Here is a 13051-nt window from a genome sequence, read left to right on the forward strand (position 1 = left end):
GCTCCCAGGCAGATGGTGTGCTTGCAGAGGGTCTATGTAATGCTGTTCTGGGTGGTTGACCTTTGAGTTTGAGGCCTCAGCATTTCTTCATCTCCTGATGGTGGATTCCACCATTTTAAGACATCACAGACAGGAAAATAAATCTAGCGTAAGATAAAAGAAAAAGTCTCAGGCTCTTGTCCGAACACTTTAGTTACAGGAATTTATTACTTTTAGAGAACCTCTTGTATTGACATATGAGTTACATATGTTTACAATGGATCTTAAAGAGATCATAAATTACTTAGTGAAAGGAAGAGAAGATGTGGTTAACTAACAGAAGAGAGCAAGTTCTTAGTGATCTGTCAATACTACTCAATCCTTATTCACAGAGTTCAGAGTGCTTTTGAGAGAAGTTGAAACAAAGGTAATGAAGGAACTGTGTGTAAGCCGCCCAGCAGATCAGAACTGGAGAGCCCAGATCTCTTGACTTCACAGCGAATCACAGCCTGAATGTGAATTAACAATTCTGTGCTGTTGTAAAAGAGCACTGATCATATCAGAATACCCAGTTTTACAACAGAGATGCTCCTTTTTCAGTGAGTGGATAATAGCAGAAAAATAGGGCTGGAGAAATCTAGAGAGGTCACCTCATCCATCACTGGAAACAGGGTTTAATAAAGCTGGAATAATGCAGCTATCCAGGTTACAGTTTGCAACCATCTTTGAGATTAAAATGGTTCTTCCATAACAACCATACAGCCCTGGAAAAGCTTTTGCCAGCACAGGGCAGTGTGAGAGAGAATGAGTAGCATGGGGAAGAGAAAGGCAGTTGTGGTTTGTACCAGTTTCATATGTTGGACTATGATTCAGCTTGTCTTTTTTTTTTTTTTTTTTTTTTTTTTTTTTTCTTCTGAATTTCTTGTTGTGTTTATTAATGATCATTCTCAAAGGTCAGGAATATTGGGGAAAAAAAAAGTCACACTCAGTTTTGTATCACATGCAAAACTGATGAGGATGTTCTCTATTCCATTATCTTCATTGTTAATAACATTACCAAACAGAACCTGTGCAAAGGCAGATTCTAGGAACCCACTGATATTGCTCTCCTTCTGACAGTGAGCTATCACTTGTGATCCAATCAGTTTTATGTAGACCCTGTAATACATTTATCCAGACAATATTCTTCAAACTTACTAATGAAAATGTCATGTAACTGTCAAAAACCTAATCAAACTGACAGCATGTTCTGTCCCATGCAGAAGGCCTTTCCTTACTGAAGGGGGAAAAAAGAAAATCAAGTTATCTGATGTGATTTATTTTTGACAAGTCCTTGCTGACTACTGTTGTTCCCTGGTTATCATCTATGCACTAATAGTTTGTGAGATGATTTGTCCTAGGGGGGATTGTCTATTTGTCTGGGGGGGGAGGGTTGAAGTTGATTAGGTTGACCAATCTATATTGCACTGGCTTTTCCCCTTCCCTCATTACCTCCCACCACCTTGAACAACTGGAAGTGATAGTTGCTGCTGATGTTTTTCTTTTTTTTCTTAGCATCTCATCCATCTTAATTCAATTATTTCTTTAACTATCCTTATATCATATTCTTTAGACTCAGACAATTTGAAAGCATGTATTCTGAGTGCTCTTAATCCTTTCTTTCTCTATTCCAGGCTGCAGTCATTTTGTTCTTGGCATTACCTGTTCTCACTATCTGCTTGTGGGTGATCTGGTTTGGAAGTTTGATGCAACAAAGACACTGATTGCTTTGATTTTCTTTACCATTTAAATGATAATGAAATTCTGGGAGAGCACTGCCTTGCTGACTACACATTTTAACTGAAACCCACCAGTATATTTAGGTAGAAATAATCCATACAGTAATAAACTGTCCTTGCAAAAGACTTTATAACAATTCTCTCTATGTTTTATAATAAACATGGGTTATTTGGCACTGCTGTTAAGTTTTCACTTATTCAATTTTGAAAGAGGCTATACCATCCCTTGCAATTTCACTTTCTTGTTTTAATAGGTCCTCTAACTCAAAGCTCAGATTAAGATCTACGGTCTTCTTTAAGAGCTTTTCCTAGGATTTTTAACACAGTGATACTACTAATGTTATTTAAACGATGATAAACTGAGAAAGTGTTTAAGTGAACACTTGCATACATTTCACCTGGTTCTTATTTGATTATATATTTGACTATGATTATAATTTTCTTCCTTCAGTTACTTGTGTTGAGTGAAGTACACAACATAAACAATGTATTATGTATTAAATATACTCATATAATACTCATATTATGGCATCTTTTACTACACAGTATCTGCTTACAATTGTAGGATGTCCACACAAGCAACTGGGCTGGGCAGTTCTTTTATTCCTCTATTTGCAAAATACAGGAATGCTGCTTGCAAAGATAAGCACAGGGTATTTGTCCCATGAAGCTTACCAGCTGGGTTGTTTGCTGCCATGAACAACCTGCAATGTGTCCATCCCTCAGACACTTACAATAGAACAACTTCTGCAGCTACAAGTGCAGGTGTCTGTGTTTCTTCCAGTCTGTCACCATGCGCAGTGCCTGTGGGCTGTTTCTGGGTCTTTCTTGTCTCTATAGGTGAAAAAGATCTATAAATAGGATAGCAACGCATTGTCAGGTGGTGTTGTCTCAGATGCAGGGATTTCTTTTGATTGTGTTCACAAGGAAATGAACCTCTTGCAGTCATGCTCTACCAATCCTTTTCCTCATAACTGGGTGGGTGCAAGAAACCTAGGTATGTGACTAAGGGAGATGAGGATCAAGATGTGAGCACGTCTCTTTTGTTGGACTAGTAGTGACAGGCCTATGGGTGCGCTTCTCATTTCAAACCTGCACTGGCTGGTGTGGCAGTCTCGAGCTGCTGGGGGTTCTCAGCGCGTGGAGGTGTTGATAAGAGTGCTGGCTGGGTGCTGCGCTGCTGGGCCCCTCTGCTCTGAGGGCATCTGGGTGGTGTGAGGAGAGCCAGGGAATGGGGGTCATGGATAAAGGAGTGCAGAATGCTTATCTACAGCAAAATGGTGCTGGTGGGTTCTGCTGCTCATAATCAAAGCCACCATTTCCCTTGTGCAGATCTCACTTTTGTATCACCAGGTTACAGTGATGAAGTGTTGGCAAGTAACTGCATTATTTGCTTATATACAAGATGCACAGAATCGTTAAGGTTGGAAAAGACCTCTGCGATCACCCAGCCCAGCTGCCCAGCTCCCACCAATAACCACAGCTGTCAGTGCCACACTGGCCCTTATCTTGATGCCCCAGGGACGGTGTCCTGCCTGTGCAGCCCGTGTCAGCATATCACTGTTCTTTCTGAGAATGATTTTTTTCCTGATAGTCAACTCGAACCACCTCTGGTGTAACTTGAGGACCTTCCCTCTCGTCCTATTGCTAGGACTGCGTGTACACCTGCCCGATTCCCTCAGTTTTGATCACACGAACAGTCTACATCTGTTACATTCGTAACCCGCACTCGCCCTGGCCGGAGGGAGACGGGCGGGAGGCGGGAGCGCGCGGGGCGGAGCGAGGGCGGGGCGGGAGGCCGCGCTCAGCCAATCCGGGGGGGCTCGTCCATTTTTCGGCGTGAGGCAGGCACGTCGGTGGGGTGATGCTACGGCGCCGGGAAGGGGCCGGCAGGGCGGCGGGAAGCGGCCCGCCCGCTCGGGCTCAGCGCCGCTCCCTCCTTCCCGCCGTTCGCCGAGGCCGGGGGCTCCGGGCACGGGGCTGGCTCGCGGGCAGCGCCGCGCGGCGGGAACGGGCGGGCGGCGGCTGCGGGGAGCGCGGGGCTGCGCGCGGGCCGAGGCGCGTGAGGAGAAGGCGGCGCGGGGCAGGTAGGGGCGGGCGGCCGTTAGCGGCGGTGCTGGGCTGAGGCTCGCCCGCTCCGTTCATCCGTCGCTCCGTCCGTTTCCTCGCAGGCTGCCGGCGCCCGAGGGAAGGGAGAGAGCTCTTCTCTGAGACGCGGGGAGGAAGCGGGACCCCCGGCGTTTCATGTTCCGCCGGCCCGACGGCATCTCGGCGTTGATTCCGACCCGCTCCCACCCGCGCCCGGATAGCGACGGCGAAGAGGAGCGGCGCCGTCCCGCCATGTCCCGGTACGGCCTCCGCAACCTGCTGGACTGGCTGTATGGCGGGGTGGACCCCAGCTTCGCCGGCAACGGAGGGCCGGAGTGCGCGGCCTTCCTGTCCGGGCGGCAGCGCTTCGCGGAGAGCCTGGTGTTCCTCAGCCTGGGCGCCGCCGAGATCCTCGTGGCGCTCCGCAAGCTGCGGCAGCTGCACCGCGGGGAGCTGGAGGGGCACCTGCTGCAGCAGCACCGCGCCAAGACGGAGAGCCTGGGCAAGAACCTGCTGCTCGTGGCGCTGTGCCTCGTCTTCGGGCTGGAGGTGGGCTTCAAGTTCGCCACCAGGACGGTCATCTACCTGCTGAACCCCTGCCACGTGGTCACCGCCGTGCAGGTGAGGCTCGCTTTGGCTTTGTGCTGGCGAGGCGGTCGGTCTGTAAAGGTTCGCACCTTCGTAGCGGAGGTTCGAATAGCGAGGGTTCGTACAAACGGTTTAGAGCTTGGCTTTACTCGGCTGAACTGAACGTGGGGAGGGAAAAAGGTGAAACTGCAGCTAACGTCAATGTCTAGCGCCGTGGATGAAAAGGCTTTTTTGTCACCAGAAAATGCTGTTCCCACCACCTGCAGTGGGATAACTTGTGCCAGATTTGATTGAAAACAAGGTTACTGCTCAAGAGCCTGTGTGATTTACATAGTGCTTTTTGCAAGGGGTGCGAATGTGTTTTGTGAAGTTGTTAAAGTTGCAAAAGTTGTTTTTTGGTGACAATCTTGTTTTGCTTTTCTAATTTTAAAAGCTGCGTGATGATCATGCAGGTGAGGATCATGCGTGAGGATAACAGGTGTTATCCTTGTCTTCTACACGGTGGTGAATGAACTGAGATGGCTTGATACCTGTGGGTGAACTGGGCTCTAACAGGTTGTGGCTTAGTTGCTGATAGATGATAATGCACAGTATGTGTAGTTGTCAAACTAATAGAGACATTCATAATTAGTGAGTGAACTGTGATATCTGAAGCTTACAAACTATTTGTGTACAGTTCTGTGCATGTACTTAGCTCACTGAGGTTGTCAAAATAATCCTTGTACTAATTTTGCTAATTCTCTACCATCAACGTTGGGTAGGTAACTTACAACGTTTGAACTCAACAACAAATAGAAGATTATATGGAAGTGGGTTGTTTTTTTTTTTTTTTTTTTTTTTTTTTTAAAGCTGTTATGGTTTAAAAAGACAGAAATAACAAATTGGATCAATAGCATTCCTTTTCTGTTTGCAGATAGTATCTGATAGTACTAGAGGTCTGGGGGTGAAGAGGATCCTTTCAAGAGAGGTCACACAGGCTTTTACAGCAATAATTGGGACATCTACAGAAAATAAGTTCCTGTTCCAGAATTTAATTAGTAGGTTATGTGAATTCCTAAGCTGTGAGGCAGTGCTAGGTCAGTATTTTACACCATGGTAGAAATGCTTTCCATAAAGTTGTAACAGTTGTTGCACAATCAATTAGTATTGGTAAGGAAGTGGAAAACAGAAGGTTTCCAAGAGCTGTACAAATAATGGAGAAATAAAACAATATAGCCGCATTCCATTGCTTGGCAACACTCTCTATTTACTGGAATGTTTCCTGTTAATTCTCTGAGATGATGATGATGACATTTTAGCATTATGATTTGAATACTTTGTTCTCTTGATACAGTATTATAATGTTGTTTTATGATTTCACTATGGTATTAACAAGAAGTAGCCATCAGAACGAGGGAGGTGATTTTGCCCATCTACTGCCTTCTCATGAGACCCATCTGGAATACTGCATCCAATTCTGGGCCCCCCAGAACAGGAAGGCCATGGAGCTGCTGGAGCGGGTCCAGGGGGCCACGAAGATGATCAGAGGGCTGGAGCACCTCTCCTGTGAGGACAAGCTGAGAGAGCTGGGGCTGTTCAGCCTGGAGAAGAGAAGGCTCGGGGAGGACCTTATAGGGCCTGCCAGTACCTGAAGGGGGCCTACAGGAAAGCTGGAAAAGGAGTTTTTATTAGGGCAGGTAGTGACAGGATGAGGGGAAATGGCTTTAAACTGGAAGAGAGTAGATTTAGATGAGATATTAGGAAGAAGTTCTTTACTGTGAGGGTGGTGAGACACTGGGACAGGTTGTCCAATGATGTTATGGATGCTCTCACCCTGAAGGCGTTCAAGGTGGATGGAGCTTTGAGAAACCAGGTTTGGTGGATGGTGTTCCTGCCTACAGCAGAGGGATTGGAATTAAATGCTCCTAAAGCTCCTTCCAACCCAAACCATTCCTTGAAAAATTAGTGCTTACAGGTAAATTGGGGGTGACATTGTTTAGCTCACTTCTTCATGCCTACCCTCAGAGGTAGAGAGTTAACCTCTGTAGTCAGACTTGGACAATTCTTAATCTATCAGAGCAGTTGTGGTACCTTCTTTCTTATCCTGTGCTGATTACTCACTAGAAATGGTGTTACTGCACTTTGTGAAATTGAGAACACAGATATGTCAGCAAACTTCAGAAGCAATGCCCCTTCATCCTCAAACAGATGTGTTAGAAATGGGCCTGGGCTTAAAGTAGGGAAATAATATAGCTGCAGAATGGACACTTTCAGCAGAGAAAACAGCTTAGAAACAATGATAGTTGACCTCCGTCAGCAGGAAAATAATACACAGTAGGTAGAATCTTGAAAGTGTTCTTCTGGCTTGACCTTGCTGACAGCAATAGGTTGGCAAGATGAAATATATGAAAATGTCATTTATCTTGCATTACTGTTCTTACAGCATCTTGTACATTATGCAGCTGCAGGGCCGGAATGTGAGGATGAACAAGGTAGGAGGTGAAGAGTTGAAGCATGCTGTAGCATTTGCAGTCCTGTCAGAGGGAAGCCAGAAGTGGTTGTTTGTAAAGTTCTCTTCATCCAGTTTCTGTTTTCTTCATGTGAGGCTGTTTCTTCTCAGCAGCAAAAGCTCTGGGCTCTGTGCCAAAAAATATTTGGAACTGGAAGTTGTCCTTCAGACTTCATCTGCATAAGGCTTCTGCTTTTGAAAGACCTAAGGCTGAAATGAAATGACGAAATGAAGTGGGAATTATACGTGTGGTGCATTTGAGCAGACAGAACTGTGTCGTATAATGGCTACCGTGCTCTACTAATGAGTCTGTTTAGATCAGGTGTCTAATTTCTGCTTATCACACCGACCTGTGTTCATATCAAATCTTTTTCATAAGCAGAAAAACCAGTTTACATGTCTTACTGTTAGGATGGAGCGTTGGTTGAATGAATGTATTTAATTGCTGAAGCAGTTGTCCTGGTTATGGGATTGAATTTGTTGCCATCATGCCACTATTTGGATAATATGCAAACACTGCTGCTGATTTCCAGCCCAATGATAGCTTTTGGTGTCTTGCTTAGCTTAGAAACAGTGTTGTTTTTTTCACCAGCATTGTAAGCGCAGCATCAATGAGAAATCAGTGAATTTTTATAGTTTATATCCATTTTAAGCAAAAAGTGAAATGGAAAATGTTTGTTTAATGTGCTGTTTCTGCTGTGGGGCTGGGGGTGTTTTGGTGCAGAATGACAGCACACGGTGCAATAAAGGGGGAAAGGTTTTTGAAGGAATTCTGAATTTGTGCTCATTTCAGGACTGAGTACATACAGGGGTATGACTGAATCAGTGCCACTGCTGCAAATCCAGCATAGAAGCTGTACTAACAGAGAAGCTGTAGGGGGTTTTCTTTTCTTAAAAGTGAAGTCCCCTGGGGTGCTGTGAACTCTTTTTTCCTTGCACAGCAGGAAAAATCCAGCATGCGTTTAGCAGGCTGTGTTACTTTCTCAAGACATCAATTGTTTAAAGTATTTTAGGAACCATTTATTGCATTGAATTTAGAGATGTGAAGGAAATCTTTTAAGTTTCTGCTTCAGCAATGCTAGAGGGAGGATTCATCCCAAAGCATATAACTCCATTATTGATCTCTAGACATTTGGTGTAGGAGGCTTTTGCAGCTGTTGCTCACAATCAGTGTAACTTAACTAAATTGCATAGAGTTGTCTCTGGGTAACCTGTAGGACATCAAGCAGGAGATGCAGGCAGATAAAGCTAAATGAAGACAAATATAAACTAGAACCCAGAGATGAAATTGGTCTGTATTGTGACCAAGGAATTTGGAGCACAAGATGTAGGAAAATATTTGTATACACCAGTTGTGGGGTTTGTTAGCAGTAGAGGTACAGCTGGTCCTCTTAGTATGCTCTGAGTTGTCCACTTCTTTGTTTTAAATATGCCAGTGCCTGACTTCAGAGTGATGACTTAACACCAACCTATAAAATGAGATTTAGGTTGGTTTTGCTTCAGGAGAAGCTTTCTATAAGGCTGTTTGCAAGTGTTCTTACAGAATAATTTATTCCAGGTAGGTCTTCAGCTGATAGATTGCCATAATCTCTTTCAGTTACCGTAATATCTTTCAGTTGCACACTGAATGCTCTTTAGGCAGCTCAGGACAGGCATTTGTGTGCTGGAAGGAAAAGATGAGCCTAAAATAATGCGGAGCCAAGTTTCACCCAGTGATGACCCATTGAGCCGATGTTCATGTAACTAAAATCAGTGCGAAGTGCACCTGTAATTCAGTAAATACTAAATCCTGGGTTCATTGTTTCCAGTTCTGGCTTCTTAGTCACCTGGATCCTTCCTGTCCTCTGCAGGACAGGCTGCCATGTGAGTGTGGATTTCATTCGTATGCCTTGCTCCTAACGCTCTGCGATGTCTGGAAGAGACCAATTAGATTGTGTATGTTTTCTATATTCTGTTTCTTCAAAAGCTCGAATTAAAATTGAAGAGGCATTAATATCCTGAAAACTGATTACAGAAATACTGGAGATTTTTATAGAAATGACACTAAACTGTAGCCAACAGGTGCTATTAGGTAACATAAGCAACAGCCCCCACGTAGAGGTTTAATGAGTTGTTCAGTTCTTAAGGGATTGTAGTATTTCAAAGAGAAGATTATTAATAGTTCTCTCTGCTGCTGCATGTATTACAGTCCTTGTGTCGGATGTAAAACAGCAAAGGCAAAGTTTCCCATGAATTTATGCATTTTTCAAAATGTGCACCTCTAAATGTCTATTTCTAAAACTCTCTTCTTTAAAATATATGTACATCCATGTATATAATTTTTGTGTGTATTTTTACACACAAAACCTGCAGAACATGCAATTTTTAAAGCACTCTGGAAATCAGGATCAGGTTTCAGGAGATCTGATAAAATGGAGGTTTAGTTCAATTTGTTATTTTAAGGTTTAAGAGAGATAAAAACAAAGACTCATGAAAGTGAAGGCAAAGTGTTTGGAGTATGGCGTGGTTTCTTCCCAAGCCTGTACATTCAGGAGGAGTGTGAGGCTGCTGTTGTGAGGCAAGCACTCCTTTCTGGGCTCTTAAATGCTGTCTGGTAGCCATCACTGAAGTGGAAGATGGGCATAATCACAGCTCACTGACATGCCAGACTATGAAGTGTGCTGCTTGGTTTTCAGATCTGCACAGCACAAGCCTTTCTGTAATTTCAAATTACTCTTTCATATCTCCTATTAAAGCTGATTCCTAGAAAGGAAATTCATCGCAGTGTGCGGTAAAAAGGGCAGATGGAAAAACAATTAAAGCACTGAAAGCAGCAGTAGTTCTTGCTGGCACATCTTATTTCTTGCCTATGGGTGTATTTTGCTTCTGGAAGGATGATGGCAGCTCAGGGGCACAGGGATGAGGTGATGTGTCATGAGGCAAATCAACAATTCCTTTATGTGTGGTCTGGGATGCTCCTGAACTAATAGTTTGGCATTCAGTTAGTAGAAGACATGGCTGCTTGAGTGGTTTCATCTGCCCTTTCAGTAACTGATTATTTCTAGTTGTTACAATATTTTAGAGGCTTTAATTGATGCTGTAATGAATATCATAGTTTCTTGAGCTGGAAAGAAGCTTTCCCATGATAAGTTTAACATTGCATACATAGTTTACTTTACTCCTTTGCTTATTTTTTGTTTAGTATAAAAAGGAATTGAGAAATATCAGTATGAGGAAAGACAAGGATTCTTATTCACAAATAATATAAATATTTTTAATAACTGGAAACAGAACAGCAAATGCTTTCAGGCCATGAGTCACAGTTTGCTGTCTTTGAGGAGGTTACAGTTCAGCTCCTTGGGCAAGATTTGGCCAGCACATGCTGTATCTTGAGCTGAAAATGCACACTGCTTTACTTCAGTCAAGGTGGTGCAGATCATGACGTTATCTCATGGTACAGTGAGCATTCCAATTGAGGAATTTGGTGTGTTGGAGACTGAACAGACTGGTGTATAGCAGACTGAACTGCTAGGCTTCAGAAATACCTGCTGCATTTGAGGATAGAATGCATACTTTGCTAACTCTTCTCCTTATTCTTAGGAGAAAAGAATAAAAAGGGGAGAAATAAAGTAATATGATTCTTTAAAAAGTAGAGATTGCATAATTGGAAATTGTAGATGGAAAAAGCTTAAGTTAGCCTAAATATTTACAGTGGGGATTATTACCTAAACTAGAGAAATTATTAGGCAAGTGGATGTTGTTTTCATAAGATCATAGATTTGATACAAATGTTAATCACAGTGTAAGTTATCTAGTTTGAGCAGCATGAGGTCATCTACTTATTTAATTACTTTGGAGAACGAGGCTCTTGGGAATGGTTTCAGTGTTCTGTCCAGTGCTTTAATGCTTCACCATTAAGCATAACGCATTTTAGGATTTCTACCTAATTTGCAGTTTAACAAACCATTCCATGCCAACTGTTAGCTAGCAGCTTCAGCTGGTCTTTCAGAAATCACTGTCTGATGCCTATAGGAACTTCAGTGGAGTTGTAGAGTAAATGAAGTAACGGCAGTGACCGTGTGGATACTGTAAGTGTTCCAGGCATTGGGCTGACCTTCATCTTCTGACTTCCATTCTTCAAAATGCTCCTTTGCTGCTTCCCTCACACTGCTGTACGTGTTTGCTCCAGTAGTAGCAGATGGTGAGCTTTACTGCAGCAGTTGTATGACGTACAGCAACCTGAACCGCGGTGATGTTCACCCAGAGGAAGTTCTGTGCCATGAATTTGAAACCTGCTGGATGTGTAACAGGACTCGTGTTTCTCGTGACACTTCCTCAGGGCTTTAGATAGTAAGGGTTCACATCTGTTCAGACTGCCAAGTAAATAGCTTCTAGTGTAATGCTTTGGCAGTCGATGGCATTTTCCAGGAATGTTATCAGGAATATGTTGTTATATGTTGTAGCTTTTTATGGGATTCTTTAGTATTTCTGTTTCTTTGAGGAAAATGAGCTTTTGTAATAATAAAACTATTGCACATTAATTGTCTTAATGTTTCTAAAGATACTTCTCACCGTAGGATATGCACTTGGTATTTTCCACTGTGTGCAATCAAAAATGATTTCCAAATTTCCAGTTAGTTACCTGTAACAGAATCATTGGGTAATTGCCTCTTGGAGAAGTAGAAGCCTTCTGACATCTTGCTTGTGCATTAGCCCACAAACTTGAAGTGCTCTTTTTTCTGGAAGCTTCTGACATATAAGAAGTGAAAGCACTCTTGCTTGGTTTCTCATTGGTAAAGCCTCTCTATGCACATGAAGATTAGCCTGTGCCTCTCAAGTCTTGAGTAATGAATGTGAAAAATGATTTATGGAAGATGTTCAGAGAAATCCTTATCGACCATTAGAATCCTCCTTACCAGTAAGAGAAACAAATTAAGGATGTTTGACCAGGAAGCGTTGGTGGGGGTGCTAATGGCTTCTATTTTTTCCCATCTAGGGTTCTGTGATGTGAGCCCAGAGTACTGGGAGAAAAACATTTATATTCATACTTTTTTACTGCATTTCTTCAGTTGAACAAAGGCTTATATCTATGTTCAGTGTTGCAAAAGACCAGGGAGCAGTTGAACTTTTCCATGTGTGGAAAGCAGGTGTTTTACCTTCACTGTCTGAGGCTGAAGATGTTCCAGTGCAGCCAAAAAATCAAAGCCAGAAACATTCATTATGCCATTCAAGTTGTGTGCTAAAAATACTTTCTTGTGGACATTCTAGTTGTTTGTAGCAATTACGATTTTTTTCACCCACGTGAACATGAGTAATTTATTTTTCAACTACTCTTGTGATACAGTGAGATAGGATGTTTTTTGTTTGGATTTTGTGAAGGAAGGAACAGGCAGAATTGAAAACGTACAGTTGTTATTTGAGAGAGATGGGGAGGAATGGTGGTGAGGAGATACTGTTTGTAGGATGGGTTCACTGAAGACCTGAGACTTAATGCCTGGATGAATTAAGGTTTCTAATTCTTTGATTTTCTTAGTTTACTTTTCTTTTTTTTTTTCTTTTTTTCTTTTTTTTCTTTTTTTTTGTAATTTTTCAGCTTCCCCGATCTTTTAACATTATTTCTTTAATGTCATCTTTTTGAAAATATGCCATAGCGATTAAAGAAACAAAAAACACAAAACAAAAAAAAACACAAAACAAAACCAAAACAGGAATATTATTCAATTTGCTTTTATGTGTTCAATTTGAAAGAGCTGCATCTATCCAGCACATAACTGTATGTCACAAGAAAATGCTCCAGATGTCCTTCTGGCACTGGAGAGTTGAGGAAGAGTAGAGCAAGCCTCTATTACATCAATTTTGCTACTGTAGGAAGTGGATATGGAATGTTATGGATATGGAATGTTATGCTCAGGGGAGAAAATAACAAAAGTGAAGACAGACCAATATCCACATGAATATCTTACTGGGAAACCTCGCGAGGTCTCTCAGCGTCAGTAAAAGTAGAAATTAATCTAAATTCAATATGAAATAATTTTGTTAATAACTGAATATTACTTTCTTTTGTCAGCCTTTTTGTTCTTTTCCCCCCTATATAAGTTTCTTTTGCAGGTTTTGCTAATTGTGTTAGGCTAGGAACAGAGGAGGAAGTAAG

The 13051-nt window shown here is 42.5% G+C and overlaps 1 protein-coding gene across 2 annotated transcripts in view; it reads left to right on the forward strand.

Annotated features, from left to right (window-relative positions):
• Positions 1-4001: 4001 nt before the first annotated feature.
• Positions 4002-13051, forward strand: part of TMEM164 (transmembrane protein 164) — a gene marked incomplete at both ends in the record, with an annotated part of 35068 nt that continues 26018 nt past the window's right edge. Inside the window, one exon of one of the 2 annotated variants that reach the window (XM_079541877.1) lies at positions 4002-4466. In XM_079541877.1, coding sequence (XP_079398003.1) covers positions 4002-4466 — 465 coding nt within the window. The remainder of the gene's footprint in view (positions 4467-13051) is intronic. The other variant, XM_079541878.1, reaches the window with a different exon arrangement.

Source organism: Tetrao urogallus, assembly GCF_951394365.1.
Source record: "Tetrao urogallus genome assembly, chromosome: 13".
Taxonomy (NCBI): Eukaryota; Metazoa; Chordata; class Aves; order Galliformes; family Phasianidae; genus Tetrao; species Tetrao urogallus.